The sequence below is a fragment of the Gossypium hirsutum genome, chromosome D02 (assembly GCF_007990345.1).
Source record: "Gossypium hirsutum isolate 1008001.06 chromosome D02, Gossypium_hirsutum_v2.1, whole genome shotgun sequence".
Lineage (NCBI taxonomy): Eukaryota > Viridiplantae > Streptophyta > Magnoliopsida > Malvales > Malvaceae > Gossypium > Gossypium hirsutum.
The window spans coordinates 63,241,583-63,261,138 of NC_053438.1; the positions used below are offsets into that span (position 1 = coordinate 63,241,583).

The following is a 19,556-nucleotide window of genomic DNA, read 5'->3' on the forward strand; positions in this document are numbered from 1 at the left end:
AACTCAAAACATCTTTGGTTTCAATGCACCTTTTGTGAGTTTTTGCCTTGGCCTCCCTATTTTTTTTAGGTGAAGTACTTCTTAACTTAATCCGAATTCATAGGATTAGGTAGGATTTTACCATCTATTTCGGTCAAAATTAGTACTCCTCCAAAAAAGGCCTTCTTTATCACATAAGGTCCCTTCCAATTCGACATCCATATTCCTCTAAAGTCTTTCTATATGGGAATGCTCTTTTTAAATACTAGGTCCCCCTCATGGAATTCTTTGGGGCGAACCTTCTTGTCATAAGCTCGTATCATTAGTTTTTTCTATATTTGACCATAAAGGATAGCTTTCAACTTTTTCTCTTCAATCAAGTTCAGCTGATCATATCGGGATTAGATTCATTCTACTTCATCTAACTTCAGTTCTGACAAAACTCAGAAGGAATGAATCTTGACTTCGATGGGAAAAACCACATCCATTCCATAAACCAAAGAGAAAGGCGATGCCCCGGTGGAGGTTCTGACAAACGTTTGATAGGTATAGAGGGAAAATAGTAATTCCTCATGCCAATCTTTATAAGTCTCTGTCATTTTCCCTACGATCTTCTTAATGTTCTTGTTGGCTACCTCCACTGCACCATTCATTTTTGGGCAGTACGACTACGAATTGTGGTGTTTAATCTTGAACGGACCGCAGATTTCTGATATCATGATGTTGTTCAAATTAATGCATTGTCAGATATGATCCTTTCTGGCATTCCATACCGATATATGATCTCTTTTTTCAAGAATTTGCTGACTATCGACTTCATGACATTGGCGTTAGATGTGGCTTCTACCCACTTAGTGAAGTAGTCGATGACCACAAAGATGAATCGATGCCCATTGGAAGCTTTTAGTGATATCGGCCCAATGACATCCATGTCCTACATAGAGAAAGGCCATGGAGAAGTCATGACATGAAGAGGTGAAGGAGGCACATGAATTTTATCTCCATAAATTTGGCACTTATGGTATTTCTTGGCATAATTGATGCAATCCCCTTTCATGGTGGATTAATAATATCTGAATATCATGATTTGTCTGACCATTGTAAAACCATTAGCATGCGTTTCGCAAACGCCCTCATGGACTTCTTCCAAAATCTTCTTGGCATCAATGGTGTCTACACATCTTAGTGGCACTTGATCCTTTCTCCTTTTGTATAGGATCTCCCCATCTAAGATGTAGTCATTGGCCAGTCTTCTCAATATTCTTTTATCATTCTCAATTGATAGATCAGGGTATTCATGATTCTTCACATATCGTAATATGTCATGGTACCAAGGGTGATCATCCTCTAATTCTTCCTCGATGTTGTAACAACGAGCCAAAGCCTCATAAATACTTATCTGGATAGGTTTTACATCCTTTTGTTTGTTCACTTTGATCATGGAAGCTAAAGTAGCCAATGCATCAGCCATCTGGTTTTCATCTCACAGGAGGTAGCAGAAGGTGATGTAATCAAACTCCTCAATTAACTCAAGAACCAGCCTTCGATAATTGATCAATTTAGGGTCTCTTGTCTCCCATTCACCTTTGAGTTGATAGATTACTAGTGCAGAATCTCCATATACCTCTAGTACTTTGATCTTGCGTTCTATGGCTACACAGATACCCATGATGCATGCTTCGTATTCTGCCATATTATTTGTGCAATCAAAATCCAATTTACTAGTAAAGGGATAATGATCTCTGTTTGGGGATACCAAGACTGCCTCGATTTCGTTACCTATAGCGTTTGACGCTCTGTCAAAATTTAGTTTCCAAGGATGTCCTTCCTGAGCATCTTTTTCAGTGGTTGCAACATGCATCAGATCTTGATTTGAAAAATCAAAGTTCAAAGGCTCGTAATCTTCTAGAGCTCTACTGGCTAGAAAATCTGTTATTGCATTCCCTTTTACTGCCTTCTAGTTCACATAGACTATATCAAATTTGTAAAGTAGAATTTTCTATCGGTCCATCCTTCCATTTAGAACAGTCGACTCAATCATGTACTTTAGAGGGTCCATTTTTTAGATGAGCCAAGTTATGTGGTACAACATGTACTGTCTCAATCTTCGAGTTATTCAGATTAAGTCGCAACACAACTTTTCATTCGGTGAGTATCTTGTCTCACTTTCAGTGAACTTCTTACTGAGGTAGTATATCACTATTTCTTTCCTTTCTAACTCATCATGTTGGCCCACCACGCATCTCATAGAATTCTCAAATACTGCCAAGTACAATATCAGTAGCTTATCTAGACTAGGTGGCATTAGCACTGGGACATTGGACAGGTAATGTTTGACATTGTTAAATCTTTTCTGGCATTCCTCATCCTATACACCTAGATTTTGTTTCTTAAGGAGATGGAATATGGGGTCATATTTCTCGGTCAGTTGTAAAATGAAACCTGGCGATGCAATTTAATCTCCCTAAGAAACCCTAGACTTCTTTTTGAGTGCGCAGCGGAGGCAGCTCCTGTATAGCCTTGACTTTATCTAGGTCAATCTCGATCTCATTTTCACTAACTACAAATCCTAGCAATTTCCCCGACCTAACCCCGAAGGTACATTTTGCTGGATTGAGCTTTAGCTGGAATTTTTTCAACCTCAAGAAAAATTTCCTTAGAACTTGTATATGCTCTTTTTCCGTTTGGGATTTTGCGATCATATCATCGACATAACCTTGATTTCTTTATGCATCATATCATGAAACAGGATTACCATGGCTCTTTGATACATCACTCCCGCATTTTTCAATCCGAACGGCATTACTTTATAGCAAAATGTCCCCCACATGGTTACGAATATGGTTTTTTCCATGTCTTCAAGATGAATCTTTATTTGGTTATAACCAAAGAAACCATCCATGAAAGAGAATAGTGAATAACCTACTGTGTTGTCCACTAAGATGTCGATGTGAAGCAACGGGAAATTGTCCTTCGGGCTGGCTTTATTTAAATCCCTATAGTCTACACATATTCGCACTTTCCTATCTTTGTTAGGGACGAGGACTATACTAGCTACCCACTCCGAGTATTTAACCATTTGCAGGAAACCAGCACCGAATTGTTTCTTGACCTCTTCTTTTATTTTCAGTAGAATGTCGGGCCTCATCCTTCGGAGTTTCTATTGAACTAGCTTGCATTCTTCCTTTACGAAAAGTCAGTGTACCACGATATCAGTACTTAGCCCAGGCATATTACAATACGACCATACGAAGACATCTTTGAATTCTTAGAGTAACTCAATAAGGTCTCGCTTTGTCTCTGTAGTGATACAAGCTCCGATTTTCATCTCTTTATCTTTTCCTAAACTTACAATTTCTACTGACTCTTTGTAATGTAGGATTTGTTTCTAATCTTGTTCTACTATCCTTAACAAATTAAGAGATAGGTTACAATCTCGATCATCTTCAAAGTCCTGAGGTTCCTCTAGACACATATCTTGCTTAAAAGGAGTCCTTGAGTTAGTAGCAGCGTCACTCATATCATTAATATCTGGAGACTTGTTATAAGAACGAAGGAAGACCCAAAGAAAAAATAAATTTAAGAATAATTATTTGTGTAGTATGAGTATGAATGAAATGGAAAAAATAAAAGAATATTTGCCGAAATGAGATACAAAGATGCATTTTATTGAAATAAAAATAGTGGACATATGTCTTTTTTTACAAAAGGATTCTTATTGTTCCCAGGCTTAGAGCAATAAGTATGTTTTGAGCATTACTCTGAATTTATTCTAAAAATTACAAAAATCTCTTCCGAAGTCCAATTATTCAGAGCACTTCTAGGTATGTAAGGGTAAATGTCTGATAAGTTCTCTTCCCTAATTCTTTCTTCAGATATAGAGTTGATGCTCATATTTCCAACATTTCTTCTACAGTTTCTTTTCTTGACATCTTCTGTTCAGGGTAAATGGTTCCTCCTGACACGATTGTTCTGGATATATGGGGAAAGGTTATCGGTTCCTAAGTGACCTCTCCCCCACTCAATCACACTCTTCTCCTTTCTTGTTTCTTCTCTAGCTCTTTCTTCTTTTGCCTCGCATCTAGCTTATATTTTAAGCCAAAGTGGTCTTGTTTATCCATCAAAATTGGTGCCTCGACCCTTCCTTATAGGTATTTTTGAGTCTTTTCTCGGGTAAGGCTTCTTTCCCAACTGTCAACTACAGGTCCATCATCGTAGTTTTGGATATTTTGGGCATTGGGATCTTGTTCCCTTCAACAATGAAGGTTGCATTCACAAATTCCAGTGATCGAAAGGAACATTCTATTGCCTCATCATCTGCACCTATGTATGGTATGTCACTGGTTACGGATGCAATGATATCTTCTTCAGCGTTTATCGTTACCAGTCGACCCTCTGTTATCAACTTCAGCTTTTAGTGTAGTGGTAACGGCACTGCCCCAGCTGAGTGAATCCAAGGTCTCCCCAACAAGCAATTATAAGAGGGCTTGATATCCACCACCAAGAAGTCTACCTCATATGTGTTCGAACCAATTAAAAGAGGTATCTCAATCCTTCTCATCACCTTTCTTTCTGTACCATCGAATGCTCTCACTATGTTTTGGCACGTCTTCATATAAGAGCTATCCACTGGTAACCTATTCAGTGTGGATAGGGGCAAGACGTTCAGTGCAGATCCATTGTCGATTAACACCCCTAGCAATGTATATCCTTTACAGTGGGTGGTGATGTGTAGAGCCTTCGTGGATCCCATGCCCCCTGGCGGTATTTCATCATTATTGAAAAAGATAAAATTGTCGGCACTTATATTGTTAACCAGATGGTCTAGCTTATTTACAAAGATATCATCAGCGACATAAGTTTCATTTAACACTTTCATCAACATGCTACGATGTGTCTCTGAGCTCAAGAGTAAAGTTAGTATTGATATGCGAGCTGGTTATTTGTGTAGCTATTCTACAACACTATAATCTCTATGATTTAAGAATTTCAAGAATTCCTTACCCTCTTTCTTCGTTACCTGCTCATTAACAGGTGATTCAAGTCTAGTCGTCGTTTCTTTCTTATGTTCGACCGTCAAGGCTTTTCCTTCAATGAGCTTGGTTCTTGTATTTGCAGGATCATAAGGCTTCCCATTGTGCATGTAGAAACCCATGTCCTGGCTGTTCTCTGAAGTGCTAACCGAGTTCTCCTCTCTCAATATCATCACGTTGCAGTCATAATTTCGTGGAACCCTTTCACTATCCTTGTAGGGAAAAGTCACGGGTTTCTGAATTATGACCATCGGCGTAAATTATGCTCTCACTTCATTGTTTCTTGGTCATGAAATAATCACCACCGGGTGATCGACCTTTTGGACCTTCTACATTGATCATTCCTCTGAAGCGTAAACATCTCCTTCTTCCAAGCCCTTGATATCTTCATAAAATTCCATTTATTTGTTATCCATCAGATTTTGTACTAGGGCCCTGAACTCAACGCACTCTTGGATCTCATGACCTTCTTTAGCATGGAACTCATAGTAATTTCTTACTCTTTTGGGCCTTTCCTCTGAATCTTGCATGATTAATCCTCCATCTATCATTTTCTACTAGACCCATCTTAGCGGGGATTTCACCTCCACAACATTGATTTTGGTCATCTTTACCCTTTGGTCTGAATGACTAGGTAATGGATTTCTTGCCACATTAGGTCCCAATGGATCATCGAACCTTACAATCCCCATCTTGATGAACCTTTCAATCAACTTTTTAAATGCAGTGAAATTTTCAATTGAGTGTCCTGTTCAAAATTACACTGCAAAATATGGAAAAGAAACAAAGTGAAAGCTTTAGGCAGTATGCTCAAACATGGAGAGAGGTGGCAACACAAGTCCAGCCACCTCTTTTGGAGAAAGAAACGTAGCTGACCCGCTTAGACTATCCTGGAAGTAGTGGATTAATAATTGGTCATTATTGATGTATCATGTCATCCTTCGGCAGAACATTGTGTTATGGGCTTCAAGACAACTAGTCATGTTGTATTTTTCAAATTCTGGAGTTTTAAATTTTAGTAGGAGTACTAGACCCGGGACTAAGCTTAGCTCTTTAGCATCAATCCTGCAGAGTTAGTCGGCACTCTCCATAGCCTTGAATTTCTCTTCCAACCACTTGCACTAGTCTTCTAGCTGTTTCGACAATTCAACTCTTGCACTATCCACTTCAGCCATGTCATCCAAATCGGCCACAACTGGATTAGTCGGATTATCCCTAGGATTGGAACCTGAAACTGTCAGGTAATTAACCGGTGTTGAGGTACCGGCTTAATATTGTTGAGGCCTTATGGTAACGGGGTAAAGCCTAGAGGGTATGTATCTAGTTAGGCTTGGGCATTTACCGGGGTAAAACCTAGAGGGTATGTAGGGTCTTCATATCATCCCTCGAGTTAACCATAGTGCTTTTTTCTTTTTCGATCCCTTCGGCTAGCAATTGTGTCAACTAGCTTATCATACTTCATTGGGATTCTTGTATTTGATCCTTCATGTCCTGCTGTACTTTAGCTAATTGTTCTTGTAGTTGCGCTTGCAATTGATCTTGCATGTCCTTTTGAATATGTTCTAATCTCTCTAATCTTTGATCCATTGCTTTGGTTTTTCCGTGGGTACCGTAATGATATTCAATTGGTAGATTCTTGTTGGTTTCCAAGGTAACTGACATAATTTTGATTAATTAGGGTCTTTTTGTAAAATTTAATGCATATGATGAAATGTAATGCTGATATCGTAGTTATGTTGTCACCCTTTTCTTGTTGTGTCTTCTCAGACCATATTCAGACGGTTGCATTATCCTCCACTTTATCAAGAAATCCCTTTTCTATGACAAGTTCTCTATTTAGCACTGAACGTGAACCAACACCCTTTTCTATGATGAAAATGCAATGCAATCACAACCAAAACAAAACGAAACAAGTTAGTACATTTCATACAAATCTAGAATTCAAAGCAAGCAAGAGATAATAAATAGAGCACCTATTCGGGTGACAACTAGGGGTTTGGTGTGGTTCTATTTAGGGTAGGCTCTTAGGGCTCATTATATATGGTTCAGTTTTAAAGTAAGGGTACCTGAACCGACAGATTCCTCGATCCTCACCCATTATAGGCTCATATGGATCGAGTTCAGTTTAGGAGAATACATTTCCCTATGGCTATACGGAGATGAAAATCTCACGAAGACATAGGTACGGATGTATCCCAAATGTGATCCACTATCCTATACGGAGGTGAAGACCTCACGAAGGAATGGCTTTTCACTCCCACTTAAGAAGGGCAAAATCGAACATTTATGCAAATACAATATGCGGGAAACACACAAAAAGAATCTTTTGAACCAAAAAATAGATATACTAAATCGTTATACAACCTAAGATATCAAAACATGAAGGATGAAATGCAACGAATGGATTGTAAATTTAAAGCAAATTATCAATTTTCGACAAAAAGACCAAAATTAATCAACTTGCGGCTTGATTTATTAAAACAATTTTCGACAAAAAGACCAAAAGTAATCAATTTTCAACAATTTTTTACTTTTTATTAAAAAAAGAAAATGGAGTCGCCACCAATCACTTTTAAGAGGTGTTATAGGATCACCTCGTAATTTAATCATTATTTAATAAGAGGTTTGATTTATTAAAAAAAAATTTCAGTCTACAAAAATCTAAAAAATGGGTTCGGGAGTCGGTTACGCACGAGGAAGGATTAGCACCCTCGTTACACCCAAAATTGGTACCTAATTAATTACTTGATGTCTTTAGTGTCGAAAATTGAAAAAATAATGAACATTTGCTTCAGTTTAAAATTTTCTTTTTTTTATGCATTGCGCGAAAAAATGAACGTAATACTTAAGGTGATGTGTATTTAATTCATTCGGGCATGATATACAAATGGATAAATGTTTGAATCTTAATGTATGATATAGTGAAAATGAGATAATTTAAAATGACTATATAGATAGAATGATAAATAATAAGTAAATGAAGAAATATTATAATAATAACATAATTATAACAATAACATTGACATTAATAATCACACCATGGTGATAATAAATAAATGATGTAAATGTGGCAATAATAAGAATATTAATTCATAACAAAATAAATAAAGTAATTTTGAAATAAAAATATTGAAAAAATAAAATGAAAGGGAAATATAAGTAATATCGAATTTAAATATATAAAAAATAATAAATAAATAAATAGGAAAAAAATGAAATTTAAGTATTTAAAAAGTAAAAGAATAAAAGAATAAATAAAATAAGTAATATTAGATTTAGACATTCGCAAAATATGCTAGAAAAATTAAAAAAAAATAATGAAGGCATATACACAAAATGTGAGGAATATAAACAATAATTTTAAATATATGAGAAAGAATAGATAAATAATAAATAAATACGTAAGTAGATAAATATAAAAGAAAACAATTTAATAAAGATTAAAAAATAAATGATTAAAATGAAATGTGCGTAAAAGAATAGGGACTAAATATGAAATTATCCCAAACTCCTTAAACACACCGTTCCATAGGGACTAAAATGAAAGAAAAATGAAATTATATGGTAAAAATTAAAAAGAGAAAGAAGAAGTAGGACTCCATTGAGATGTCATTAAAAAGTGGAAGGATCGAAAGCATAAATAGGCCATTTTTCAGATTTCGGGTTTGGTACCTAAACAACGTCGTTTTGGGGCCCTCTGGACTCCTCTGAAATGGCATCGTTTCACTATGGCTATTTAAGTTAATTTTTAAAAAAAAAATCATTTCAGCCTTTAAATAAAAAAAAACCAAAACCTTTTTTTCTTTTTTTTTCTCTACAGCAAACCCTAAGATTGGCCATTGGTCCGGCGAGCCTTCGCGTCGGCCGCCGGTGAAGGCTCCGCCGTCTACGGTGGCTGGCAAAATAAAGAAGGGGCGTTTTTTATCGTTTTACTACTTTCTACCCCGATCTAAGACCAAAATGCCCGAAGAGCCCACCAAAATTCCAAACAAATCAAAGGAACCCTTCGGTTTTGTCTTCTTCCATCGCGACCATTTGGCGAACCTCGAGGGTTCGTCGGTCTTTCCAAACGAAGGGAGAAGACGGCGATATAGGTAAAAATGTTTCATTTTTATTTTTATTTTTATATATATGTTTTCGAAAATAAAAGATAAAGAAAGAAAATATATATAAAGAAATCACTACCTTTTGGATTTTTGGATTTTGTTTTTGATTAATCTTGTGTGTATAAAAGAATACATGGTGGATCTGGCTTTTATGCCGAATAATACATTAGATCTTGATTTTTCTATATATTTTCAATGTTTCTACTGTTTCTGTTGTGTTGTTTCTCTACTGTTGTTGTCCTTTTTCTTTCTTTTGTAGGCACTGGCGAGCGGTCAATGGAGAGGAGAGAAGGGCTTCCTTTGTCGTTTTGGTGCAATGGTGGTAGGGGCGTCAGGCCTTGGGACGAGGTGCCTCGGGCGGCGCGAGAAGAATGGCGGCTAGGGTTTTTAATTTTATTGAAAATAGTTTAGGTTGTGGGCCATTTGGGCTTTAGGGTTTTATATTATTTGGGTTTGTAAATTTTGGGCTTTCAGGCCTTGTAAATGGTCTTTGGACTTTAATGGATTTTTTTTTATTTTTGGTTTGTTTTTTTGTTTGTAGTGGGCCGGGCAAAATTGGCCTGTTACATATGTCAATTTGAGAAATTATTGAACCGATAATAAAAGTGGTCGATAATGGTTTTGCATGTAATATTATTGTTGAAATAATGAAATAAAATGAGGATCTTGAATAAATCTATTGAGAAATATAGATATAGAATAAATTGGTTAAAATAGAAAGATGCAACTCAAGTACAATTAAATTTGTTGAGTTTTTGGACCAGTAGTCTAAATATCTAAAGGTATAAAGCTAGTAAAGGTGCAAATGAAGTAGTTTTGCAAAATGGAATAAAATTTAAAGTTTTTGCTAAGTCCTTACATTGATTTTGAAAAGATATAATATTTTTTTGTGGTGGATGCAATAACTTTTAGATATATTATTAAACTAACGGTTCATAAAATATTTAACTTGCGTCTAATGGTTGTTGTTATAACCTTTCATGAATCACTATATAGTAAAGTTTATATTAAAATCCTTGAAGGATTTAGAATGCTAGAAGCATATTGAAATTATTAGGAAATTGTTCACTTATATGAATTGAAATAATTGAACATATGTGGTAAATTTGACTTAGTTAATAATAGTTGAAAGAGGATTATAAAATGATCAAAAATACCTATTTTTATTTTTATAGAAGAATTATGATTAAAGTTTGCTATGATATTGTTGAAACTCCTAAGAAGATCAAAATATATTTCCCCAAATTTTCCCTCACTCATGACTCTCAAAAGAATATTGATATAAATGCTTAGAAAATACTTTCAAATGGTCATTTGGAAAGCTAGTATTCAAGATTGAATACATAGAATATGAGATATTATGTGATATTTTCATGAGGGGGGAGTAAATACGTGCTGAACTCTTTTTCCCTTAACTGAGGTTTTGTCCCATTAGGTTTTTCTGTTAAGATTTTTAGTGAAACATCATATTATGCATATTATAGATATGTGTACTATTTTTCCTTCACTAAGAAAATTTTTCCCACAGGATTTTTAGATAAATTTTGATATACTTTAAATTCTAATAGTCATTAGAAGAAGATCTCTACTTCATTATAATTTTTATGCCCATAAAAAGAGACTTTGGAGAAGCTTTGTATATATTCCGATTGATCAATAAAATACACTCTCTCTTTTGCTCTCTCATTCTCTTTGTTCTTTATTCTCTGTCTTTTATTTTATAACAATTTTAATATATGTAAATTTATTGTTTGATATAAATATAAATAATAGTTATTTCTTTTAATGTAAATATATTTTTTTATTGTCATTTATGCATTCTTTGCATGAAGGCAAAGTGGGAAAGTGAATACTAAATCTTTTTTAATAATTGATATTTGGTTCCATAAATGATATACTACAAAACATTAGGAAATGTAAAGTGCCTATACAATGAAACTAATGAGTAAAACCCTTGTTTTTTTTATTAAAATGGATTGATTTTTTTTCCCCTTCCAAAGTGAGAGAGCAAAGCCACTTGTTTAATGTATCTAGATTGAATGTTGGGCTAGAGAGTATGGAAATGGCAAAAAATCAAAATTAAAATTGATTGGGTTATTTGAAGGAGAGAGAACAAAACCTCTTGTTTGATGTATCTAGATGGAATATTGGCCAATATGGTATGGAAATGGTTAAAACTAAAAAACTCAAAGTAAACATTTTCAAAACATTAAATTAAAAAGAGGGAAGCAAAGCATGTATGTAGATGGAATTTTTGACCAAGAGAGAAAGCATATGGTAAAAAATAAAAATGTTGAATAAATTGTAATAAGAAAGGTTGGTTGGTAGTAGGTAGGTAGGTATATTACAAACTAAAATAGGTAAAAAGTCCATGATCATGATGATCAACGAAGCTATAAATGACCAACGCCAAATGAAAAACCCTATTGGTTTATTGTTTCTTAAAACACCAATATATTGGGTAGAGCAGAAATAACAACCCAAAACCCTTTTATTACCAGCGCCAACAAAGCTTTGCTCTTTCTCCATCTATCTAAGAACACGCTACTCTGCATCATACACCGACGAAAAGAAAAAATATGGGTTTTGAGAAGGGAGCTTCATTGTTGGAAGATTTGATAGAAAAAGCTGGAGGCTGTGCTGTGATGGATGGGGGTTTTGCTACTCAGCTTGAGAGTCATGGTGCTTCCATTAATGACCCACTTTGGAGCGCTCTTTGCTTGATCAAAGACCCTCACCTTATCAAGCAGGTACCTTTCGGTCTTCTTTTTCATTCAGCTTTGTTGGAAAATATGTACATTGCTGTTCTGCAAATGACTCCATGTCAAAAACAGGGTATAAAGTTTGAGACTTGGTTTTAGATTTTGAACCAACGTGTTCATATGTTCAGGTTCATCTTGAGTATTTGGAGGCTGGTGCAGATATCTTGGTTACTTCATCTTACCAGGTTTGTTTATTAGTGTTTTTCAGATTCAGCCGATTGACTTGATTTGTTAGGCTAATATGTGATCTTCTGCCTTTCATACATTCACAATATGGATATGGTGAAAAGGATAGGAGCTAAATGCTTCCTTTTTCTATGCAATAGGTCCACCACTTTCTTGTGAAAATTCATGGAAAATATTCTGATTTTTCCCTAAGTTTGGCTTATTAACGAACCAGACAGAAAATAATGTAGTTATCATCTGTATATGTTCATCTGCAATGATTGATTCCTTGGAAACAAGCAACATATCTTTGTAGAAACTTGCCTGCCTTCATATTAGGAAGAGTAATTTATTTGAGATTATATGGTAAATGATAAACCCAATTTTAATTATAATTATTCACACATTCCAGACTTGAAGGCTGAAGAAAACAATTGTTATCTTCTTGAAATTGATTATGACTTGCTACCAAAAAACAACTGGAGTTTATCAGTTGACCTTGAATATCCTGTTTTTCTCCTAATTTTCTATCTCATAGTTTACTCCAATTTATATTACAGGCTACCATTCCTGGATTCCTTTCCCGGGGACTATCCCTTGAAGAAGGGGAGTCATTACTAAAGAAGAGTGTCAAATTGGCAGTGGAAGCCCGTGATAAGTTTTGGGATCGTGTCGGATGTGTTCCTGGGAATAGCTACAACCGAGCTTTGGTAGCAGCCTCAATTGGAAGTTATGGAGCATATCTGGCTGATGGATCGGAATACAGGTTCGGGGAATTTGTATAACTTGTAAAGATTTTCAAAATCTTTTAGATATCACACATCTTTCATTTGCTTAACATGATTACATTGTCTGCATGTGCTCTGTCTTTTCCTTCAGTGGGTGCTATGGACCGGGAGTAAACCTGGATAAGCTGAAAGATTTTCACCGGCGCAGATTACAAGTTATTGTTGAAGCAGGTCCAGATTTGCTAGCCTTTGAGACCATTCCCAATAAACTTGAAGCTCAGGTTTGTTCTTCCTCATGTTTCATTTCTCATGTATACTTTACATGTAGGAAGTTACATTCTTCATTAGCTTTTCAAGTTTCTAGTGATCACTGATCCATTCCTAATCAAAACCGAGCAGCGACGAGTGGTGCATGTATAATGCACAGTGGGTGCAAAGGTTAATTAGCAATCCGTGATCCATGACTGACTGTTGCACGCATTTTGTTTGAAATTTTCATTCAGAGTGTAGAAATCTAATTTTACCTCCCTCTTATCAAGCTGCGGTAGAGTGTAAAATGCCTTTGTGTTCTAATGCTCTTAACAATGTTCTATATCCATTTTCCTTGGCTGGATTTTTCCTTCACAGTGTGACAGCTTCTTTCTGTCTCCAATTGCAGGCCTGTGTTGAGTTGCTTGAGGAAGAAAACATTCAAATTCCATCATGGATCTGCTTCAGTTCTGTAGATGGTGAGAATGCCCCATCTGGAGAGAGTTTTAAGGAGTGCTTTGAGATATTAAACAAGAGCAAGAAAGTGAATGCAGTTGGAATAAATTGTGCATCTCCCCATTTTATTGAAAGCCTTGTCTGCAAATTTAAGGAGGTAAATTCCTTCAAGCAACAGTCAGATAAATCTTAGAGAAAGTAATAAACTAATGATTCTAATTGTAACTGCACGCTGTTCCAGTTGACAACCAAGGCAATCGTCGTTTATCCAAATAGCGGGGCCATATGGGATGGTAGAGCAAAGAAATGGCTGGTAAGTCCATTAGTTTTCACATGCTTTAGCAGTCACTCTCTGCAATTATTAGTTAAAGCAAAAACATGTTGCATCCATGCAGCCATCAATGTGCTTTGGTGATGAAGAATTTGAGTTATGTGCACCAAGATGGCGCAACCAAGGAGCTAAAGTTATTGGGGGTTGCTGTCGGACAACTCCATCCACAATTCGAGCCATATCAAAGGCTCTGAAAGAAACATCTTAGCAAGTTAACAAGGGTCGTTGATTTCATAGCTTTGGGACTAGGTGCCAGTTTATACATTCAGCCGCTGCTGGTTTATAATTTAAACGTCGTTGCCTGCAACATCATTTGTTTTCCATTTTGCTCTATAGTAGATGCAGAAGGCATCCTTGTCCTTTTTCCTGGCTAACGTCTTTTGAGTTGACTTAAGCCAAAACATTAAAAAAAACTTACATATTACAGTACTTGTAGAGATTTGTAGAAAACCGAAAATAAGCATAGCCTAAATGCACCTGACTTTGCCAATGCGTTGGCCAACACATTTGATTGTCTAAATACAAAACAAAAGTTCACATCTCCAATTTCAGAAGCTAAGTTATCAATTTGAGGGTAGACTGGTACTGCTATCCAAGGCCTGGCAAGCATATGAGAGCATCATAGCACGTCATCTTTGAGTCAGATTCGATTGTAAGTCCTACCTTGGCAAAGCCCTCCAGTTCCATTTTAATGGCCATTGATTTAGCTAAGCTTGAGTCCACCACTACCAACGGGCCATAGAAAATAGCTAATATATTATCTCCAAGTTCCTCAGCGCTCCACCGCGTCGAAAGGATTGTTGCAAGATTGTTGTAACAACGAAAAAAAGCAAGTAAAGAATATAAGTATAAAAAGCAAAGACTATTTACGCACTTGGATGTAAATCTGTCTATGAAATTTTACTCAGAGCTGAATTAATACTAAATTGGAATACAAATTATGATTTAAGCCTATTTAATCACTTTATTAATGAAGCCTCACTCTATGATCTCATTCACTCAATCAAACTTTCATATCGAAGATTATAACAACTCCCAAACAACAAACGCTTCTTAAAAAGGAAAATAACAATAGAATTTTATCAAGCTAAACCATTCTTATAGAGTAGATTTGATGCTTTTTAGTTCCTACACTTTATGGAGGACTGTAGACTACATTCATATATAGATATTCACCTAAATAATCTTCCATATCTTCAAAATTAATGAAAGGAGCATGATAGTCCCTTTTAAATCAACAATCTTCAAATTTTCCACACAATCTTCATCAATAAATGATCAAATCCCACTAATAAAGAAGTCCCTATAATCTAATTTCAATAATAAATACAACCATCATATTTACTCCCACTAAAACTTGAAATAAATAATAATACTGACGATTATAAGAAAAAAAATCAAATTCTTTACAGCACTGCAAATATTACGCAACCAATTATTATTATTATTTTTATTCCTGTTATTACAAACATACAATTGTAACATTAACAATTTTGCACCAACAATATCCTCTCTATTTGGTGGCGTTCTTTCTCGTTTTGAACCAATCCTACTGATCAGTAGCATTTAAAGCTTCCTTTATAACAATTTAACGTAGTGCGATGGAATTAGCTTTGCCAAAATCCAAACGCATTGATAACAAGATTTTGGATGCTCATTTCAGTGAGCTCTTTTCTCATTGGCACTCCCATTTTCAACAGGAGGGTAAAGGTCCAGTTAGCAACTGTATTCATAAAATTAAAGCTTAATTTAAGTACAGGGACTAAATCGCATAAGTGATAAAAGTGTAATTACTTAAAGAATTATAATTAGAACCTAAATTAAAGGGCTTATATAGTAATTATACCCTTAAAACTGAGTGTTTGGTTTCTAATTGTGAGTATAATACAATTTTTGTTGAATTAAAATGAAAAAAAAAGATTAAAGTATATTAAAATAAAAGTTTTCAGAATCGATTTTGGGAGAATAATAATGATCAATGCACGACCTTAGGTTTTAAAAGTTTCAAGCTTCAATTGGTTAGTTCAATTTAGTAATTTTCTTGTAATTTTTATGTTTTCAGAATCTTGGTACCTCGAGCTAGCAGACCCATATCATATTTTTCGATATTGTTAAAAGTTTGAGAATGTTACTATAGTTGAATAGTTGAATTTTTAGGGATTAATTTGATAGGTTTTAAGTTTAGAATTGAAAAAGGACTAAATTGTAAAGTCAATTGAAGATTTTGTGCAATAGGGACCAAATTATGAAAAATTTGAAATCTTGGGGTAGAAATGAGAACTAGGGAGTTAAAATAGGTTTAAAATGAAATTGGTATAAAAATTTGGGGTTAAATTTGGAAGTTATGTTAGTCCCAGTTTTGGAACTAAATTGAATAAAATGCAAAAGTTGTATAAATTAGAAATTGAATGTGAAAATGGTTGAAAATTGATAATTTTATGTGTTTTTTTTAATTCGTAGCTAACGTCGACCCGAGTTCCTCAAAAAAAGAAAGGAAAAGATAAAATCGTCGACGAATAGCTCGGAGTTTATGGTTTGTGTTTCTATAATCCAAATTGCTTGTGAATTGCTGCATATTGAACTGCTTATGCATGGTAAGAACATAAGGTGAGACAATTTGTGATGATGAGATGTATTTAGGTTGTTTCAAAATAATTGATGTTCTTAAGGACTAAATTGAATATATGTGAAAGATGCAAATATTTGTATAATTATGAAATTGAATGCATATTGAGACATTTAATGTTTTCATATTATTTAATAGATGAATTCATGATATAATTAAGGTAAATATATATATTGATTTTGTATGAAGTAAGTAATGAAAACCCTATTAACTATTCGGGCTGAGTCGAATATAAATGGCATGTCATAGGATAGGAAGAGTTCAAGGTTACTTCGACTATGAGTCGATGAGGTACTGGGTGTCAATTTGCTTCAGTTCAATTGATGAGACAGTGGGTGTCAACTTATTTATAGCGCTGAGCACAACTATTTGCTTCAAATTTATCCAATAAGGCACTGGGTGTCAAATTGGTGTGTTGGTTGGATTTGCGTATCTGTTTGAATCTGAGTCATGTTAATAGGGATATAAATGATAAAATGAGTTATTTTATTTCGATATGTCAAAATAATAAGAAATGGAATTGAATGGGAAATAAAATGTGAAAGTGTGGGCTGATTTGTAAACATTGAAATATCATGTTCCATGAAAACATGAGATTAGAAATTGAAATGAAATGAGCCAGTACAAGGATTGTGTTATAAAATGACTTGTGAAATTTGATATTCATGTACTAATATCATGGAAATGAATTGGTTTTGAATCTATGGATATTTGAATTGATATTTTGAATTTGTTAAGTTGCATAACATTTCAATTTTAACTCATACATTTTTATGATATATGTTTTGCTTTTATGTTCGGATTATAGAAATACCACTGAGTTATAATTAGCGTACGGTTTATTTTTCCTGTATGCAAGTTAGGTACTTATCGATTCGAGCGTCAACTCAAAATCCAGTAGTAATCCCAAACTTAAGTGTTGGTGATGTATTTCATTTTGGGTCTTCGCATGTACCTAATAAGTATTATGGTTATATGATGTCCATTTTGGGTTATATTGGCATTTTGTGAATCATATGTAAACATTTGTGTGTGTGATGATAAAGTCATGATAATGGTAACTTGTTAAGTAGTTAATGAGTATGTTATGTGATTATAAGTTACTTAGGTGATATACTAGGATATAGGTATGGAAAGATGATGATTATGCTATGCCATGTTTGAAATGATTTGTTAATTCTTGCATCTAAGTTATAAGGCTAATTGGAATCAATTGAAAGATGGTTTGAATGGTTGAATGATTGCATGTTAGGTTCAATGTTTTGAGGTGCCAATTGTGACATATTGGTTAGACAATTAGGTTGATTGTTCAAAGCGATGTTTTTGGCATATTGGAAATGAATAGAAATGTATTTAGTTGATGATTTTTATATTATAATTGTGTTTATAAGGTACCATTTGAGTTTAGGTGTTTTTGGCATGAAATAGACATTTTAAATATGAGATTTTACCATTTTTGAACTTAGGTATGATATTTTGGCATTTGGTATCAATTCTTAATCATATGAACAGTTTTAAAATAAACATAATGCCAAAATTGTATCGAATATTTATATAAGTATCGATATTTTTTCATAAATTATTGATACCAGTTGATAAATATCAATACCTTTGATTTGCAAAGGAAACAGAAACGTAATTTGGTATCGATTTTTAAAAAGGTATTGATACAGTATCGATACCAACTAGAAGTGTCATGGGTTAGGTTCAAGACGGGCCCAACCAAACCTGAAAAGTGGGCTTAAAATATTGACCAAGCCTGGCCCAAATAAAAATGCTAAAACCTGGGCCTGACCTGGTCGTATTAGGTTTTTTATATTATTTTTTATATAATTTTTTAAAAAAAACTATTATACATCAAAAAAATTAAAAATATTAAAATAAATGTTTCCCAACAAATTGAAAATAAATTAAAAAATATGTATACTTAAATAACACTAAGATAGGTGCAACTTAACAAGCAAATGCCTCCAAAATAGTAACAAAATTAACAATAAAATAAGAGTTATACAATATCCAAACAATAACAACAAAATAGTAGCAACATAATAGTAAAATGGTAGCAAAATAGTGGGTTTTTTACAAAATTATTATAAAAAATAAAAAATAACCAAAATATTATAACTTTTTTTTATTTACCAAAATATTATAAATTTTTTTATTTACCAAAATATACCCAAAAAAACAGAAAAAAAAAAACCTGACACAGCCTGATCAGGCCAATCACATTGGCGGCACCAAAGGTGCCAATGTGATTGGCGGCACCAATGGTGCCAAAGGACTAAAATGTTAGTTAAGGGTAGTTTTAAGGACCTGACATGCAAATTTACCATTTTGAATTTTGAAAGTTAATTGCTGCTGTGCGCACTAAAATTGAAATATGACTAATTGCCTTCTAAGCCCTCCTTATTTATTATTTTCTTTTTATTCCCCTTCAACTCACTTTTTTATTTAATAACTCTATTTTAATTTATTAAATTTAATAGTTTATGTTTATAGATAAAATAGTTTATGTTTCCATTATTTTTTCCTTTTGATTTAATATTAGTTAAGGGAATATATTAAATTTATAAAATTAAAATAGTTTAATTTAATAACTCTATTTTAATGTAATAAACTATTCTCATTTAATAACTCTATTTTAATTTAAAAAAATTAAATTAAACTATTTTAATTTTAATCCTCTGAATTTAATATATTCCCTTAACTAATATTAAATCAAAAGGAAAAAATAACGGAAACATAAACTATTTTATCTATTTATAAATTTAATATATTCTTAATAGACTTATAACATAAGCATGTTAGACTAAATAATGGAAACATAAACTATTTTATCTATTTATAAATTTAATATATTCGTAATAGACTTATAACATAAACATGTTAGACTATTTTAATTAAAATAGTCTCTTAAGATATTATGAAGCAACAAATTTTATATTTCAGTAAATTTTATATTTTAAATGAAAATAGAATTATTAAATTAAACTATTTTAATTTTATAAATTTAATATATTCCCTTAACTAATATTAAATCAAAAGGAAAAAAATAATGGAAACATAAACTATTTTATCTATTAACATAAACTATTAAATTTAATAAATTAAAATAGAGTTA

General features: G+C 33.6%; 1 protein-coding gene across 1 annotated transcript; it reads left to right on the forward strand.

Annotated features, from left to right (window-relative positions):
• The first annotated feature begins 11,489 nt into the window (after nucleotides 1-11,489).
• LOC107909578 (homocysteine S-methyltransferase 1) lies at nucleotides 11,490-14,355 on the forward strand. Its single transcript, XM_016837163.2, has 7 exons — nucleotides 11,490-11,868; nucleotides 12,009-12,065; nucleotides 12,606-12,811; nucleotides 12,925-13,054; nucleotides 13,432-13,635; nucleotides 13,720-13,791; nucleotides 13,874-14,355. Exons 1-7 carry the CDS (start codon nucleotides 11,698-11,700, stop codon nucleotides 14,015-14,017), a joined length of 984 nt encoding a protein of 327 aa, XP_016692652.1. The 5' UTR covers nucleotides 11,490-11,697; the 3' UTR covers nucleotides 14,018-14,355.
• The last annotated feature ends 5,201 nt before the right edge of the window (nucleotides 14,356-19,556 follow it).